Here is an 18,235-nt window from a genome sequence, read left to right on the forward strand (position 1 = left end):
CTCGTGTGGAATTAACAAAACGAGCATTAATTGAAAACACCTCATCAATAAAAAATGAAAACAACAATTGTCGTGGAAATCCGTTGAACAAACCAGAATTGACATTTATGTGAACCATAACAAAGTATGACACAATGTTAGATTACTCATTAGTAGAAGCTGATTGTGATGAATCTCAGTGAGTTCATATTTTGTTGAAGGGACATCAGTGTGACAATGACTGAAAAGTTGAGGAGCATGTCCAAATGTAATGAGACACAATCGAATGTGCAATGTCAGAGAATCAAGAAAAAAGAGGAAATATGAAGTGAAGTGAATAGTGACAAAAGCATGAAGCTTTACTGCTGAATGTTGTAAGTGCTCCTGACCCAGGCTGCATGCACTAACATAGTCAGACACAGTATCAAAGATGCTACACATATCAGACAAAGAGCAAGCAACCCCACCCAACATCAGGCAGGTTCCATCCCCCGTCACATGATGTCATTGGGGAAAGTTGTAACCCCTGATCTTCCACTGGTGGTCTTGTCAGGAACAAAGATGGCAGCTAATGATTCTGTATGTAAAGACTCAAGGACTGAACTTGAGCCCCATGACACGGAGAAAACAGCATTCAGCACTGGCAGTGGTCTGTATGAGTTCAAAGTCATGCCTATGGGCTTATCCAATACCCCACCAGTATGTCAAAGGTTAATGGAGCCCACACTGGAAGGAATGCTGGATTTACCTGGGTGGTGTTCATCACAGAGCTACAGAGCTTGGAAGCTCTCTCAACAGCTGGGAAATCTGTGCCAGCTGATGTTGGCATGTGGAGGGCACTAACTGTGCCTCTCACCCCCTATTGGGGGCCCTGCCTTTTGCCATCCACGTGGGTGTCGCAAGAGCTGGAAGAAAGCCTCCACCTGCTCCTGTGTGTACTGCTCCAACCTGGGAACGCACATATACGCTCATCTGGTCGCAATTTGCTCTGCGTATTTCTTGTGCAGGACCTTCTGTGGGCAGCAGGAGACGCAGCTCTACAGGCCTTCTGATGTTTGGTCTGTAGGGGGCAGGCTTCTGTTTCAGAGCTACTATGTCAAATTACAATATTTGTAAATGAATGAATGTACTTTTATGCCTATAGTTGATGAACGATAAATGCAAATGAGTCAGTTACTCACTTTATTATCATTTCTATATTTATTTACTCATTACCCAATCAGGACAGCCTCATTGCAGTTTACTGATTACAATTACATCCTGGAAGGTAAAACCCAATGGACATCAATGTCAGTCAGGTAAAAGTCCGTTGAGTCACAGCAGATTATTAACTCCTTATCCACACACACACACACACACACACACACACACACACACACACACTCTCTCCATTCTTGTCTGACGAGAAAGAGTGACATGAGGCAGCGATGGAAGACGACTGTAAGGTAAACAACATATCTGATCTCCTATGATTTGATTGTTTTTCTCAAGCTTCTGGTCCAGTTTATATTTAGCCTGGAAATCGTTTCATTAGCATGAAAACTCACAAATTCTTTGTGAGCCCAGCTTGACTTCCATATCCTGAACAAAGTAAAAGTTTGACTAGGTCACCATGACGACATGAACTCACACAGTGTTTGTAAAGGCAAATGTGCGTGATTGTTTGTAAGGGGGGATATTTTTGTGTTTGTTGAATGTGTGTGTGTGTGTGTGTGTTTATGTTTCAGTTGTAGCAACAGTAGTAATATTAGTTGTCACAGTTGTAGTAGTAGCCGTGGTAACTGCAGTATATCTATGAAGGTCCTCAGTCATCTAGGTCATAGTATCCAAGGAAGCATAGGGGCTTCCTCAGTTCTGACTGACCGCCAGGGATTCCCAGGATTGAACCTATGTGGAATCGTTATCAGGGTCCGTGATACTCCTGCTTAGCCCTCCTGGCTGCTGTAACGATCACTGTTGAGAGTCGTTGGGGTTGGTGTCCCCTATTTCCAGGTGTGGACAATGATGGCGGTCGTTGGGGTTCTCCTTTCTTCCGTTACAATTTTGGTTGGAGGCTAAATGGTTGTTCAGTCTCCTGGGGAGGAATGAAAGAACAGCATTGTACATGAGAGATAAGTGATATCGTAACCTCTTCCCCTGTTCAAAGATGGATGACTAATTAGGAGTCACAATGACCCTGATTAGGACATATCAGGAGTATCAGTGTCAGAAGTGAAGAAGGCCTTTGGATGCTTTTACTACCAAGTCCAGTTGCCTCAGAATTAACATTCTTTGGACATCAAAGTAGCACTTGTCATAGTAGTAGTCTTCTTAGTCGTGGTCACATTGCTAGTAGTTGTTGCAGTAGTATGAAATTAACTTTATCTGGATCGCCAAATATGACAAAATGTGATAAACGTGTCAGCAGACTGACCCGACCAGCCCAGAGTCATGTAGTGAGACATAGGACAACTCCAACAGACCTTCTCCTTTAAGGAAAAGACAAACCTTGGAGAGCAAATTCCGAAGAGATTCACTCTCTTCAAACTGCCAGGTGTGCGACAGGAACCACAGATTGAAATACAATAATGCATGGGGAGAGCACAGCGGCCAGAAGATCTGGAAAACAACACTCAGGGTGCCAAAGGGAACGTTATGAGAAGCATAAGAGAGAGCATATACACCAGATAATCGTAGACAGTGGAACCCTAACCTGTGTGTTCCACTGTATCTAAAGCTGTGCTTAGATGGAGTCAGCAGGGGGAGAAGATCACTTTAGTCAAGGCAGCCTCAGTGCCACCAAAACCAAAACCTGCCTTGATACGGCTCAAATAAATCATTAGAAGTCAGATATCTGATGTCTGTTAGCTGGTGTGAGATATGCCTGTAGTTGTTTAGGGTGGGGCAGGTTCCAGAGTTATTTTTTGTCATTAAAGGTTTGATCACAGCTGTTTTAAACTGTGCAGAGGGGGAGGCAGTAGCTCAGTGGGTAGAGCTTCTGCTTGGAAACCGGAGGGTCGACTGTTTGACCTCTCGTAGCAACATCATATGTAGCAACAACATATGAGGCTACTGTTGTCATGGTAGCAGAGGTTTCCATTTCTGCTTTTACGCTGTCAACTTTATTTGTAAATTCAAGTCAAGACAGATTTATTTTTATAGTTGAAAGGCCCACAACAACAGGAAAGTCCCGACCAGCCCAAAGCTCTGGAGGAAGACCTGGAGGAAGACCTGGAGGAAGACCAGAAAAAACCTTTATGTAGAACCAAAAAGGGAGAAACCTCGGGAGAGGGAAGAGAGATTCCCCCTCCAACAACGTGCTAGTCAGCAGTTGCATCTACATATGACGTGTCTGTCTTGTCTCATCAGAACCATGACATCATGACAGAGGGGCGGGGCATAACAGGCAAAGTTAATCTAACGATGGAAGAAGACGGAAAGAGCAAACGTCCAAAAGGAGCAGAGAGGGAAAAGACAGACATGATTTACACCATTGAGGATGTCCCACCATGGTATCTGAGCATTTTACTGGGACTGCAGGTACCTACACACACACACACACACACATGCAACCACACAGTGATAAGGCACAGGGAGCAGAGAACAGATATCATAAAACTCTGTGGACTCACATCCTGTCAGGAATCAGGAATCAGGAAGCTTCCACTCAGTGAGACAGACAGGCAGACAGACAGACAGACAGACAGACAGACAGACAGACAGACAGATAGATAGATAGATAGATAGATAGATAGATAGATAGATAGATAGATAGATAGATAGATAGATAGATAGATAGATAGATAGATAGATAGATAGATAGATAGATAGATAGATAGATAGATAGGACAAATGAAAAATAAGAAACCAAAAGTCCAGATAAAGGGGCAAGATGAAATGAGTAACAGGAAACAGGAAACATCAAAAGGCTGAACAGGCTGGGTTCCAGTGGGTTCATCATGTTAGGGTCTCCTCCTGTGTGGAACAGATGATGGCTGATGGCCATGCTGACAGGTGTTCACTGAGATCAGACCTGCTTGGCTGGTTTACCTTTGTTTCTCATTTGTCCCCAGCATTACTTGACGTGTTTCAGCGGCACTGTAGCAGTTCCATTCCTTCTCGCTGAAGCCATGTGTGTGGGTCGAGACCAGAACACCATCAGTCAGCTGATTGGAACCATTTTCACAACCGTGGGAATCACCACATTGATCCAGACCACAGTGGGAGTCAGGTAGAGCACCAACCCACAGCCTAGTTTAGTCTTGTTAAATGGACTGGACTTGGCACACATCAGAACCAGGAACCTTCTGACTCCTGGTTGAGCGCTCTACCATCCTGAGCCATTCTATTGATTTAAAAAGGAACAATGCACATTAATAAACATAACTGCTACTACATTGAGCAAGATTGAGTCAAAAAGGCACATTTTCATCTTCAGTCACTGCTCAATGAGGAGGCCTTATTCATATCAAACAATTCATGAGACATAAATTGCAATTAAATGCAAGCAAACACTGCAGTAATCTGAGCAGGTAGCCTACAAGCAAAAACAACACAAAGCAAGCACACAATATGCTCCATGTAAGACCAACATGTAGGTGAATCACACAGGACAGTCATATAATAAGATCCAAACAGGAAGAGGCAGCAGGTGAGGTCACTGAGGTCACTGAGGTCGTAACAGCACAGAGAAGATGTACGAGCTAGATGCTCTGATGCTGGGACAGAAAACACAGACTGAATTAACACTTTTCCTCAGTGGGACAATGCTCGATGTGTGTGTGTGTGTGTGTGTGTGTGTGTGTGTGTGTGTGTGTGTGTGTGTGTGTGTGTGTGTGTGTGTGTGTGCATAGACTGCCTCTTTTTCAGGCCAGTGCTTTTGCATTCCTGATTCCTGCTCAGGCGATCCTGGGTCTTGATCGGTGGAAATGTCCACCAGACGGTGAGAAAATCTGTCAGTTTGCCTGCTTGTCTGCCACTTACTCAACTTATTTGTCTTTAAGCCCGTCTGTCTGCCTGTCTGTCTCTAAGTCACTTCTTCTTCTACCTGCCTGCCAGGTTGTCTCATCTTGTCTACGCTACCCTAACCCTCCTGCAGAGGGCAGAAGGGTTCAGACCCCAATAACCTTATAACTCCCCGCCTGTACAACCCGACTGTATGTATATATATATATATACTGTATATATACATACAGTCAGGTTGTATATATATTATAAGTCACCAGCTCAGCTCACCGTGTCTTTGTCTCCTTATGCATTTTGTCTTAGGTCTCATCAGTATGTCTGTCGTGTCTAATGCTTTCTTCCTCCTCCAGCCCAGTTTGTTGGTCTGCCTGAGGTTTCTTCCTGTTTGTCCTTTGTGTGCTGCTCAGGGGGGAATTGTTGGGTTTGCTGTGATTCGGAGCTTTATAAATAAAGTTGAATGGAATTACAACCAACAGTAACAATAATCATCATAAGCTTCTCTAATGGAAGAAAACAATCTTAATGTCAACAAGAAATGTTGCCGTATAAGTTTATATTTAGTTTATAGTACGTATATATATATACACAATATATTTATCTTACTTAAATTTAAAACTCGTTTGGTTCAAAATTGGGTGCCTCCATCACCTTCATGCTGTAATTTCGCCCATGACCACAAGATGTCAGCCTTGAAACACAAAATGCAACACTAAGGACGATCACTTTTTAAATACATTTATATTATGTACATCAATATCGCAATCCACTGTTTATCTTCTCATTGTATAATAGACAAATAAAACATTTAAATGTCACGCTAGTACGCATAGATTATTGCATTGGATAAATCAGGGGTTCGTTCAAAAGAGACGGACGAGTCGAGCGTTTTTGATGTCAACTGTCTGAAATGCGACACCGCCTCTGGATCTAAATGTTTGTTTCCCCCGCAGAAGAGATTTATGGAAACTGGAGTCTACCTTTCCAAACCTCACACATCTGGCAACCACGCATAAGAGAGGTAATCTACCTCTCTTAAATTAAATTTATCCATTTCACAAGTGTACCGGATGTATCCGGCCCGCTGAACTCTGACCAGGCCGGCAGCACTTCCGGCTCTCCTGTTATCTCTGTGTTGTGTTCTTGTGTTGATGAATGAATGACGGGACCAAAGACAGCGGCTGCTGCTGCTGCTGCTTGTCTCTTTATTGTGGCTCATCGTCTCTCTGTACAAATAAAATAAAATATAACATGCGGGCGCGAACTAAGAGTGGCGCGGCAACAACGTCATCGAACCGAGACCTCTTAAAGGAACAGTACGGACATGGACGCTTGCATTTAAATAAAACAAAACACATTCAAAACATGAATAATACAATAACCAGACATATTAATCAGAGATTTGGTGAGGTTTCAAACTAAAACAAATAAACATGTTCACCCTGGTTACATAAGTCACTGCTGGACGTCAAAGTGGAAATGTTTCCTTTCATAAATGTGATTAAAACACAAGTCGTTACGTTTGGTGACATGTTTCAGTCCAGTATTGTTTTTCCTTCAGATTCCAGGGACGTCGTTGGTTTAGATGTACAGCCAAGCTCGATTACTTAATGATCGCAAATCCAAACAACTGAGACAGAAAAAAATTAAATCAAGATTGAGGAAAGAATCAAACAGTCGCAGACAAAATAACAGAAGACAGCAGAGAGAAGAAGAAGAACAGAACCAAATGTCTACAAAGTGGAAAGCAGGCGCAGTTACTAAACAGGAAGTCATCTGTTCATGAAACAGGTTTACAGGAAGTCAGTCAGGCAGGAGGAACGTACAAATCAAATACCGAACACAGGGGGGCACACAGACACACAAACACACTGGCACACTGGCACACACACACACAGACTGAGTGTTGTTGTGTGTTTGTTTCAGATCCAGGGTGCCATCATTGTGTCGAGTTCTCTGGAGCTGCTGGTCGGTCTGTTTGGGTTGCCAGGTTTGCTGCTGGAATACATCGGCCCGCTCACAATCACTCCAACTGTCTCACTGATTGGCCTGTCTGTCTTCACCACAGCAGGAGACAGAGCAGGCTCCCACTGGGGCCTCTCCGCTCTGTGAGACACCTCTCCGCTCTGTGTACCTGTCTGTCTGCTCACCTGTCTGTCTCTTTACCTTTGGTTCCTAATTAATGTGGCTTATGAGAGAGAAGCAGAGCGACAGGCAGTCAGACAGACAGACTATCTCTCTCATTGCAGGTGCATCCTGTTGATTGTGCTGTTTGCTCAGTACCTCAGAGCGACATCACTTCCATTTCCTGTTTACAGCAGGAAGAAAGGACTGAGGTCCACCAGAGTCCAGATCTTCAAGATGTTCCCTGTAAACACACACACACACACACACACACACACACACACACACACAACATACATTATTATTCTGAGTTACATATACATTTCCCTCAAATTGCAAGTTAATGTTATTGTTTTACGGTTAGAATCAGTAAAATGGTGAGCAGCCACATTTTCATATTTATTCTCTCTGTCTGTCTGTCTCTCTCTCTCTCTCTCTGTCTTTCTCTCTCTTTCTCTCTCTCTCTGTCTCTCTCTCTCTCTTTCTCTCTCTCTTTCTCTCTCTCTCTCTCTGTCTTTCTCTCTCTTTCTCTCTCTCTCTGTCTCTCTCTCTGTCTCTCTTTCTCTCTCTCTTTCTTTCTCTCTCTCTGTCTTTCTCTCTCTCTCTCTCTCTCTTTCTCTCTCTCTGTGTCTCTCTCTCTCTTACTCCATCTCTGTGTCCATGTCTCCGTCTGTCTGTCTCCCTGCCTGTCTCACTCTCAGATTATTCTTGCCATCATGATTGTGTGGCTCGTTTGTTACATCCTCACCCTCACCAACCTGTTGCCTAGTGACCCTGACAGCTATGGACACAAGGCACGGACCGATGCCCGTGGTGACATCATGGCGTCGGCGCCGTGGTTCAGGATGCCGTATCCCTGTAAGTCACTGATGATGATGAAGTCAAGTGTGTTTGTGTTGATGTGATGAAAGTGACAAAAAAACGTGTTGAGGCAAACTCACTCCCTATCCTGATAGGCCAGTGGGGGTTGCCAACGGTAACACTTGCCGGAGTGCTGGGGATGCTAAGTGCCACCCTAGCAGGCATTGTTGAGTCGATTGGTGATTATTATGCGTGTGCCCGCCTGTCTGGAGCCACGCCCCCTCCGGTCCACGCCATTAACAGGTGGGATGCCTTTACTCACACTTAAGTAAACAGGAAGTAGAATCGGTTTGAGATGCTGATGTTCCTTCCTCAGGGGAATCTTCACAGAGGGCGTCTGCTGCATCATCGCCGGTCTGCTCGGCACAGGAAATGGATCCACCTCCTCCAGCCCAAATATAGGTGTGCTGGGCATCACCAAGGTAACCACGCCTGTCAACTCTCAGCTTATCAGCAGGTAGAGTCAGTAAGTGTTTGGGTTTAATCTAAGATGCCTGGATCAGTGAAACATCACAGTTCCTCTTCAGCTCTATGTTCTCACAGGGTTCTATACTACAGATGTGGAGAACATGCAAACTACACACAGTACACTAGTACCAGGATTCAAACCAAAGACCTTCTTCATGTGATGAAACTTCACCACCATGTCCCATCTTGTTTCTGCAACGTCAGAGTTTAGCTTTAGTTCACTAACAAGACAGGCTGTAGCAAATGTTGACCTAAGTGTGTGTGTGTGTGTGTGTGTGTGTGTGTGTGTGTATGTATGGCAGTATTGTGTTGGAGAGGGTGAAGCTCTTTAAAGCTCTTTCAAACTGATTGACTTCCTTTGTGCTCCCTGCAGGTTGGCAGCCGGCGGGTGGTTCAGTATGGAGCCGCCATCATGTTCGTCCTTGGATCGGTGGGAAAGTTCACCGCTCTGTTCGCTTCTCTGCCTGATCCCATCCTGGGAGGAATGTTCTGCACACTGTTTGGTACCAAGTGACTCAAACACTGCAATCTGACAAATACACCACAGCTGGCTCCTACACACACACACACACACACACACACATTCATACAGGGGCAAGAAGAGACCTAAAGGTTGAAAATGGCAACAAAAAGTAACATTATTTCCTGTTTTCAGATGTATGCCTTGTTTTACAGGAATGATCACAGCTGTAGGTTTGTCCAACCTGCAGCTTGTAGATCTGAACTCCTCCAGAAATCTGTTTGTGCTCGGCTTCTCCATGTTCTTCGGTTTGACTCTGCCAACGTATCTGGACACACATCCCAAATCCATCAACACAGGTGTGTGTGTGTGTGTGTGTGTGTGTGTGTGTGTGTGTGTGTGTGTGTGTGTGTGTGTGTATGTTTGTGTAAATGTGTGTAAATGTATCAGATTTAGATCACAGCGGTCAGCCACTCTCCCTGTCTCTCTCTCTCTCTCTCTCTCTCTCTGTCTCTGTCTCTGTCTCTTTCTCCTTCTCTCTCTCTCCCTCTCTCTCTCTCTCTCTCTCTCTCTCTCTCTCTCTCTCTCTCTACAGGTGTTGTAGAACTCGATCAAATCCTCACTGTTCTTCTGTCCACGGAAATGTTTGTTGGAGGATTTCTGGCCTTCTGTCTGGACAACACTATCCCTGGTAACACACAAACACACACACACACAGAGAGAGAGGAGGGAGAGACAGAGACATAATGATGACCATAACCATACCATACTGCATACATACGTCAGTCAGTCAGTCAGTCAGTCATACTCATGCTGAATGATGATGTGAGGCCTGATCTTTCCTCTTGGTGTCTCCATCAGGAGAAGTCTCCACATTCACATGAGACAAATAAAACAAACTAAAGGTTCAGTCTGACAGGAGTCTGTCTCTCTGGGTTTCTGTCCAGGGTCCAGACAGGAACGTGGCTTGGTTGATTGGAGATCTGAAGACTCCTCATCTTCATCCCCTTCGTCCTATGACTTCCCCTTTGGGATGGGTGTGGTCAGACGAACCAGCTGGCTGAGACGATTTCCCATCAGCCCCACCTTCGAGGGTTTCCGTGCGAACCTTGACCCCCAGTCTGAGGAAGAAGAGCAAGGCGGAGGAGGAAATGAAGATGTAAACCAAGAGGAAGGAGCAGAGAGTAACCTCCCCAGTACCAAAGTTTAAAACAAGAGAGAAAGTCTTCTTTTTATCATCTAATCTCATTTCTTTATTAATAACTGATTCTTGTCTACTTGCCAATTATTATTATTTGTTATGAGAGAAATTCACCCTAACAAAATGTAGTTGTTCAAGTTCAAATGTAACATTGTATGACTGTGTCTTCTCTTCCATTACTAAAGTAATACAGGCCAAAGGTTCTGTTGTACAATGGAAGCTGTGTGACTTTAGACTGAAGAATAAACTGTGGCTCTGTGTGCAGGTGGTTTATTAATAAGAGGCTCAATTAGTCACTTACCATTTCTTGTGACCTGAAGTTCTTTTATCTACCGATGGTGAACGCACTTATTGGAAGTCGCTTTGGATAAAAGCGTCTGCTAAATGACCGTGATGTAATGAGTCACTTTAAAGGTCACAGTCTGTTACTGGAGAAAGACTGATTATAATGAGCAGAGTGCTGATTGAAGGAAAGATTTCCTTCAATTGGAATCTAAGAGACAGACAGGTTGATGAAGACAAACCTCTGGTTTGTTTGTCGAGAATATTTAATTTCATCCAGCAGACAAATGATTCATGTTGATTTAATTGAGACTAAATTACATCAACATTAAGAATCATTTTAAATTCAGGAAATATTTCTGAATGATTTCAGGAAAAATTTCCCTAAATATCAGGAAGATTTTGGGAAAGGAAGGAAGGAAAGAAAAGACAGAAAGAGAGGAAGGAAGAAGGAAAGAAAGAAAGAAAAAGGAAAGTCTGACCGACAGGAAAACAGGTTTTTGTAGCTTCTCTTCTGTAATTGGTCTTTCTTTAACCCTCGTAATGTCCTCCCGTGTTACACACACCTAAGGCCCTCTGGGGTCAAATTGACCCCAAATTGTTGGACTGTTATCTCAACCATAAAGTGTAAATGTTCAATTATTTTGTGTCACAGCTTTAGTCCGACTCCAGTCCAACGCATCGCCACAAATTTTTCCATTTATTTTGGAATTTAGGAATTTTGTTTGTTCATTTGATATCCCCTATTGGTATTTGATATACCCTAAACAAATTGTTTGAAATATTTGATATGATCTTGACTATTTGACATGAATCGGAGCAGAATATGTCAAAGTTTAGCGGGGGTGCTGTTTTTTTAATTTCTTGAACCAAACCATTCTGGGGTCAAATTGACCCCAGAATGGTTTGACTGTTCAAGCATAAAGTATACATTTTCAATTAATTTTGTGTTACACCTTTGGTCTAACTCCACTCCAACCCATTACCACAAAAATTTCCCTTAATTTTAGAATTTAGGGCCCATAGTGCTTGTTTACATAAAAGTAGGTAAAGTAAGGCAGGGATGTGGGCTTCTGTCGCACCCAAAAAAAAATGCACGTTTTTGGACCTGGCATCCCATGCTGCCCTTACCTCCTGTTGTTGTGCCATTATTAAATAACCATTGCTTGACCACACACATCAAACACAAGATAAAAAACGTGTTGGAGCAGTCTGGTGTGACTTTTTGTCCCATTACATCACTTTGTGCTTCAGCACCATTTGGACCCCAGGAGCAAAGGAGTTAAAAATGCAATCAAATGACTTCAAATTTCTTCTAATCATGAAGAGCATAGTATCAAACAACCCCTATACATTTCAGACCATTTGGTGAAAGAAAACACATTTCATCATCTTTTTAGTGTTGTATGGTCCTTGGGGCCAACTTGACCCCGAGGGTTAAAGAACATAAAAGAGCACAAGTTCTATCACAAACATAATCAGATGGTGACACAGCCGATTCAACCACTTTGTCCATTCTTCCATGTTGGATTGAACAGAGTGACAGAGACAGGAAGTGACCGAAACTGTTTATTGGAATTAAACTTGGTTTGTTTACAGACGGCGTCCACGGCGACCGCCCTTCCTCCTGGTGGAGTCTGAAGGGATCGGAGTGACGTCCTCTGCACAGGAAGAACAAAACAGGAAGCGTTAGTGTTTTTAACTCCTACTACTCTTCATCTCTCACACATCTAACTCAGATATCAGATTAGTGTGTGTGTGTGTGTGTGTGTGTGTGTGTGTGTGTGTGTGTGTGTGTGTGTGTGTACCTATGCGTCCGATCTTCATGCCTGAGCGAGCGAGCGCTCTGAGGGCAGACTGAGCTCCAGGACCAGGAGTCTTTGTTCTGAAACCAGATTCATCAAAATCCATCAGACTGTGCAGGAAACAGACTCACACATTCAAGATGTAAACACAGGGAGACAGGCAGACGGGGCAGGGAGGCAGACAGACGGGGCAGTGAGGCAGACAGGTACCTGTTCCCTCCGGTGGCCCTCAGCTTGATGTGCAGCGCTGTGATCCCCAGCTCTTTGCAGCGCTGAGCCACATCCTGAGCTGCCAACATGGCGGCGTACGGAGAAGACTCATCTCTGTCCGCCTTCACCTTCATCCCACCGGTCACACGGCATATCGTCTCCCTGGAAACACACAACCAATCAGGGAACAGCACCACAGCATCAACTACACAATTCAGTGAGGGACAGGGAGGGACAGAGAGACAGGCTGCAGAGGGGGACACAGAGACAGGCTGCAGAGAGACAGGCTGCAGAGGGGGACACAGAGACAGGCTGCAGAGAGGGACAGAGAGACAGGCTGCAGAGAGGGACAGAGAGAGACAGGCTACAGAGGGAAAGGCTGCAGGGAGAGACAGACAGACTGCAGGGAGAGACAGACAGCAGAGAGACAGACTGGAGTGAGGGACAGGGAGGACAACTTACTTCCCAGACAGGTCGGTGACGTGGACAAACGTGTCGTTGAAGGAGGCGAAGATGTGACAAACTCCAAAGACGTTTTCTCCTTCAGCCACCTGAGGACCCAGACTGATGACCTGCTCCTCCTTCTTCTCTTTACCTTTACGAGGAGCCATCGTCTGAGACAGGGAGGACAAGATTAGAGACAGACAAGACAAGGTTAGAGACAGACAGGGAGGACAAGATTAGAGACAGACAGGACAAGATTAGAGACAGACAAGGTTAGAGACAGACAGGGAGGACAAGATTAGAGACAGGGAGGGAGGACAAGGTTAGAGACAGACAGACACACGGAGGATGCCAGTGTTTCCAAGTCAAACTAACTCGCAGGTCCGAGTCTGCAGCAGGATGCGAAGCTTCAGACTCGCTGACCTGTGATTCATTTAACGAGCACATGTAGGTCTAATACCGCCGCCATGGCAGAGCGACACCGGCACCTCAGACTCTCGATCGTCGAGTTCAACTCTGCTGCGCGTGCACATGCTAACATTAGCATGCTAGCATCACTGCGAGGCTTCGGCAGCAAAGTGAACAAAGTCACAAACTCGCACACTTTGGTGTTTCAGACTCAATGACCTCATGTTTCTGCTTCAGCGTTCATGTGGAGCTGCTGAAGCTCGTCCGAAGCAAATGGCGGCGCGTTGCCGCAAACCCGCACCGACATCCAAATAAACCTGAGAAATGAATCTAAACAAAGCGACCCGCACACAAATATGAACACAAACACACAGCGGCGCCACTAAAGCTTCAGCAGACACACTTTAGAGCCGCAGATGGCCTCGTTACACTCAGATTCGAACGGATTAGGAAAGGAGACAAACAAACCTCTATGTGTCTCTATGGCGAGCAGAAACAAGAAAGGAAAGAGTTTCCGTTTCCGGGGTGAAAGTTGAAGCATTTCAAAGCGGAAGTAGAACCTCTGCTGCCGCGGCGTCGCAGAACTTTTCTGTGTTTTATTATTTTATAATGTATCTCCACACTTTTATTTACTACATTTCACAACACCCAAATCAATAAACAAAAAAGAAAAGAAAAAATAGAGAACATGTGCACGAAACAAACGTACTTTATAAAAGTTTGTTATCAGCTGAGTGGCCTAAAGACAAAACATAGAAAACACATCAGGTATGAATCCATGATAATTTGTGAAAAAAATTGCAACATCCTGGAAATTCAAAGAAACACCGAAAGTCCGAATACTTTTGATAATCTAGTGTCAAAAAGTTACTACTTTATCCTCTTACCTTGTTTATGTCATGATATCATTCGGAAGATGGTTTCGGATTTTTAACTATTGTCCGTATAAAAACAAAATGTTTTAGATTCCACCCTGATAACTGAGGATAAGACGGAGCTTTGAAAGTGGATCACTTCATGATTATGTGATGTTACAACATAAGACCACAGGGTGTCGCTGCCCTCCAATGTCACTTTTCATTCCTTTCATTTCTGCTCATGATAATATATCAATGAAAATAAGCAAACAGGAGTTTGAGCAGCTGAGTTTATTTACAGAGACACAATGCAGAGGAGAAACTTCATCAATACACAGTTACTCCAGATGTACTACAGTACAAAAAATACTTTACACACACACACGCACACACACGCGCACTCACACATCGTAACACGTTTGGCATGCAGCATCGATTAATACAGTACAGCAAAGTATCCATCAAAGTAGAAGGAGGAACAGAAGCAGGAAAGCGAGTGCGTGGGTGGGGGGTGGGGGGGGGGTTACTTATCAGTAAGTAACTGTTACTGATAAGTAACAGTTACTTATCAGTCACTTTGACCGAGAGGAGAGGGGTGAATTCATATTTTGGCTATAAACAGTGCTGGTTGTCGGCTGTGATCAGATGTGATCTGGTGGAAATTCCAGCAGGAGCACATGGGAAGTCAACAGACAACAGCTAATCAGATACAAGTCATATGGTGATACAGTGTAATCAGCTGATCTTGATCCTGATCCTGATCCTCTGATTGTCTATCAGGGGGTGAACCACTGAGTGTTTTCATTCTGATATTGTTTTTTTTTACTTTTGGAAAAGAAAATCACAACCAAGAGACTGACAGACAGACAATAAGCCAAAACAATAAGCAGCTTCCTGCGTTAGATAAGGAGCTTCCTGCCATCACTACTTCTTTCTGAATTCTTTGATAAATCATGAAGATTGTAAATGGCTGTTTTGGAATCAAATACCAGGATAAATATGGCGCCCAGGTTTATTTACAGCAGTGTTGTAAATTTGAAAGTTTGAAGCGTAAACACCAACAACGGCTAAACGACATCTCAAATATTTCCAAACATTTGTGCCCCCTGGTGTTCAAATACAATAATAATATAATACGTGTCTTCAGGGGGTGAGGAGTTTCCTTTACAAAACACTGGTTACCATGGAAACAGCCAGAGCTGTTCTGCGTCTACTAATGTTAGTTATGAATCAGTCAATATATGGAGTTGTGATACTTCACCAACTCTCTCTGTGTGTTGTTGTCTCAGTGTGTAGATGTTCTTCTTCTTCTTCTCTTCAGCTCTGTAGGTCTTTAATGGACCCTTATGGATTCATGTTGTTCTTTCTTCTACAGCACAAACACATAGAAGTCCTCCAAGGAAAGTTCATCTTAGGCTGCTGGACTTGCTGATAAAGGCTTGGAAACGATTCACCTCTCATCTTAAGTTCTGGTAGACTGGTGGTTTCTACCTCTGTGGAGTCGTAGTCAGGGTTGTGGATACTACTAATTAGTCATAATCAGGGTCGTTGATATCCCCGATTGGTCTTCCTGGTTGTGACGATCGTCTTCAGAGAAATCAGAGTGTGCAGAGACAATCATAGAGGTTCTCCTTTGTGCTGTAACAATGTTCATTGGAGGCTGAATGGTTGTTTTCTCTCCTTGAGAGGGATGAGAGAACAGTATTGTACATGAGTGACAGGTGGTGTCGTAGACCTCCTCCTCTTTTCAGAGATGTTTTCTCTATCTTAACGTAGTTTGCCTGTTTTACTTCTCTTTCAGGACAGATGGTTTGAAGGAGGAGTAAAAGAGGCTGTCTACTCTCTAAACAGAGGAGAAGGTCTGCAACACCACCTGTCTCTCAAGTGCATACTGCTCTCTCATCTCCCCGGGAGAGTAAACAATCATTCAGCCTCCAATGAACATAGTTACAGCAGAAAGAACAGCTGCAAAGACTGTGGTCTCTGAAGACTCCAGTCCCTGTAACGACGATCATCACAACCAGGAGGACGAATCAGGAGTACCAACGACCCGGACCACGACTCCACAGAGGTTCAAACCTGGGAGTCTGCACCAGTCTGCCAGAACTGAAGAAGCCTTTTGGATGAGAGGTGAGACGTCTTTGAACCTTCACCCGTGAGTCCAGTAGCCTAACAGGAACTTTCCTTGGATACCAGGACCTGGAGGACTGAGAACCTTTACAGATAAAAGTTCTGCCCTCCACAATAAAAGCTCATCATATCTCCTGGATTCACTAATAGAACTGTATTATGCTATAATGAGGCTAACATCTCCTCACATCTATGTTCTTCTTCTTCTTCTATTTGTCCTCACATCGCCCTGCATGTTTATCTGCATATCTATTCTATTTGCAAAATCAAGCAAGCTGCAGACTGATGAGAGAAGGAACCCGGAAGTTACTATAGAATAAAGATCCATGACAACATACAGAGGGTCAGAGGTCAACATATGAGCCTGTATCTAAGCTTCTGTCTCCATGTAGAGGAGCTTTAGAGGCTCTAACACCTGATCATGGATCCATAAGGGTCCATCAGAGACCTACAGACCTGAAGTGAAGAAGACGAACATCTACACACTGACAGAGGAACGCTAGTTAGAAAACACATTTGTAAACATCACTTCAAGTCCTAGCACCAGGCTCCGCCCCCCAGCTGAGACTTAAATCTGTATGGCTCATATCACCTGCATGACCACAACAAAGATGTGATTGGTCAGTTGGTATCACATGACACTGAGATGTTGTGTCTTGTGTCTTGGTTTAGTTTGAGCTGGCCTGTAAAGATATAAGGTCAGGTTCTGTAATCCTACACAAGTTTAGATTTCAGTAATTGTAGGATTTCTTCAGTAGGTGACGTGGTTCTTCTGTATTATTAAGTGTTACACACTTTGGGAAGCCCCACCTCCGTGTTGGAATGCAGATGGGGGGAAAAATAACACGTTTACCTGGTCAAGTTCTCACAGCAGGGGGCGTGGCTAGAACAGAATCACTGCTAAACCTGGGGGCGTGGCTAAAACGGATTCACTGCTAAATCGGGGGGCGTTGCTAAAACGGATTCACTGCTAAACCGGGGGGCGTGGCTAAAACGGATTCACTGCTGTGGGCGAGTGTGTTTGTGTCGAGCCTCCATTTTGTGTCTTCACAACAGGGACGAGCTGTGATGACAGGTCAAATAAAGGAAGTGTTGTCATAGTGACATCATTCAGAGAGGAACACATGTCACACTAAAGAATAACGCTTATAATACACAATGCATTTATACATTCTTACGCTAGCTAGCACTGGAAGTTCAAGTTCATGTTCAACATTAAAAAGCTTTGAAATATACAAATGCAATATATCAATTGTAATAATCATCATCATCATCTTTGTAAGAATCTGATTGTATAAAGTTCTACATTCTCTGGACGGTAAAAAGCTGCTTAAAGCCTCTGAGACGAACACAACAGATCAAAGGTTGCAGAATATCAAAGTCATAACAAGCGCCTCCGCTAACATGTTGTAAGCTCGCAGCTAGCCAGAAACACCAGCGGGGGCCGAGTCACAAACACAAACACAAAGTCCAGCATGCAGAGAAACACAAAGTCTGTACAGAAAAAACTCCACAGCGCCACCAAGAGGAAGAAACCAGTGTTCACATCTGAGCTATGAATAGTAAAACTTCAAACATGGAATCAAGTTCATCTGATATAATCCTGCAGAAACATTTTCATTCTAAAGGAAAAAAGGATTTGATTTGTAATGTAAGGTTTTTTTTTACTATTGCACAAATATTTTTCTATTTTGACTTTGAATTAGACGTAATAACAGATTAGAGATATGAAGTTAGACATCCCGCCTCCATCAGACCAACAGCAGGAGTAGCAGGAGTACGGTGGCTCAGAGGGACAAACCTCACTATGAGGACACCATCACATGTTCAAACGCATACTGTCACTTTTGTCTCTTCTGGGCCTCCGTACAGATGCGTGGTGAGTTGTTTCAGCTTGAATTATTATAATAATTGAGACTCTTTTTATAACGACAGCTGGTGAAGGCTGTGGCATGGCACAGGGGGGCGTGGTCTGATTGGAGGCGTGGCCCTTAATGGAAGATCGCAGGTGAGAACAGTGGTGGAAGATTCTGGAGCTCAATGGAAGCAAAGAGATGAACGAATA

At 43.9% G+C, this 18,235-nt stretch overlaps 2 protein-coding genes across 2 annotated transcripts; one reads left to right on the top strand and one right to left on the bottom strand.

Annotated features, from left to right (window-relative positions):
- Positions 1-1,406: 1,406 nt before the first annotated feature.
- Positions 1,407-10,991, top strand: slc23a1 (solute carrier family 23 member 1). The gene is made up of 14 exons (XM_076170489.1): positions 1,407-1,424; positions 3,328-3,498; positions 4,032-4,189; positions 4,812-4,900; positions 5,874-5,941; positions 6,847-7,028; positions 7,170-7,290; positions 7,746-7,902; positions 8,001-8,148; positions 8,222-8,327; positions 8,747-8,876; positions 9,049-9,192; positions 9,429-9,524; positions 9,781-10,991. Exons 1-14 carry the CDS (start codon positions 1,407-1,409, stop codon positions 10,041-10,043), a joined length of 1,851 nt encoding a protein of 616 aa, XP_076026604.1. The 3' UTR covers positions 10,044-10,991.
- Positions 10,992-11,872: 881 nt separating this feature from the next.
- On the bottom strand, positions 11,873-13,726 carry rps14 (ribosomal protein S14). The gene is made up of 5 exons (XM_076170491.1): positions 13,652-13,726; positions 12,794-12,945; positions 12,332-12,493; positions 12,125-12,201; positions 11,873-11,977 (listed from the first exon to the last, which is right to left on the bottom strand). Exons 2-5 carry the CDS (start codon positions 12,940-12,942, stop codon positions 11,910-11,912), a joined length of 456 nt encoding a protein of 151 aa, XP_076026606.1. The 5' UTR covers positions 12,943-12,945; positions 13,652-13,726; the 3' UTR covers positions 11,873-11,909.
- Between the last annotated feature and the right edge of the window lie 4,509 nt (positions 13,727-18,235).

This window comes from Genypterus blacodes, unplaced genomic scaffold (assembly GCF_046128005.1).
Source record: "Genypterus blacodes isolate CSIRO-AG114 ecotype Tasmania unplaced genomic scaffold, CSIRO-AGI_Gbla_v1 ptg000221l_1, whole genome shotgun sequence".
Lineage (NCBI taxonomy): Eukaryota > Metazoa > Chordata > Actinopteri > Ophidiiformes > Ophidiidae > Genypterus > Genypterus blacodes.

Excerpts from the sequence above, each read along its gene's own strand:
- slc23a1 (XM_076170489.1), top strand. Across the intron at positions 8,877-9,048 it reads AATGTTCTGCACACTGTTTG|GAATGATCACAGCTGTAGGT; the intron begins GTACCAAGTGAC and ends CTTGTTTTACAG. Across the intron at positions 9,525-9,780 it reads TCTGGACAACACTATCCCTG|GGTCCAGACAGGAACGTGGC; the intron begins GTAACACACAAA and ends GTTTCTGTCCAG.
- rps14 (XM_076170491.1), bottom strand. The coding sequence starts at position 12,942 with ATGGCTCCTCGTAAAGGTAAAGAGAAGAAGGAGGAGCAGGTCATCAGT. Across the intron at positions 12,494-12,793 it reads GTCACCGACCTGTCTGGGAA|GGAGACGATATGCCGTGTGA; the intron begins GTAAGTTGTCCT and ends GTGTGTTTCCAG. Across the intron at positions 11,978-12,124 it reads CATGAAGATCGGACGCATAG|AGGACGTCACTCCGATCCCT; the intron begins GTACACACACAC and ends CTTCCTGTGCAG.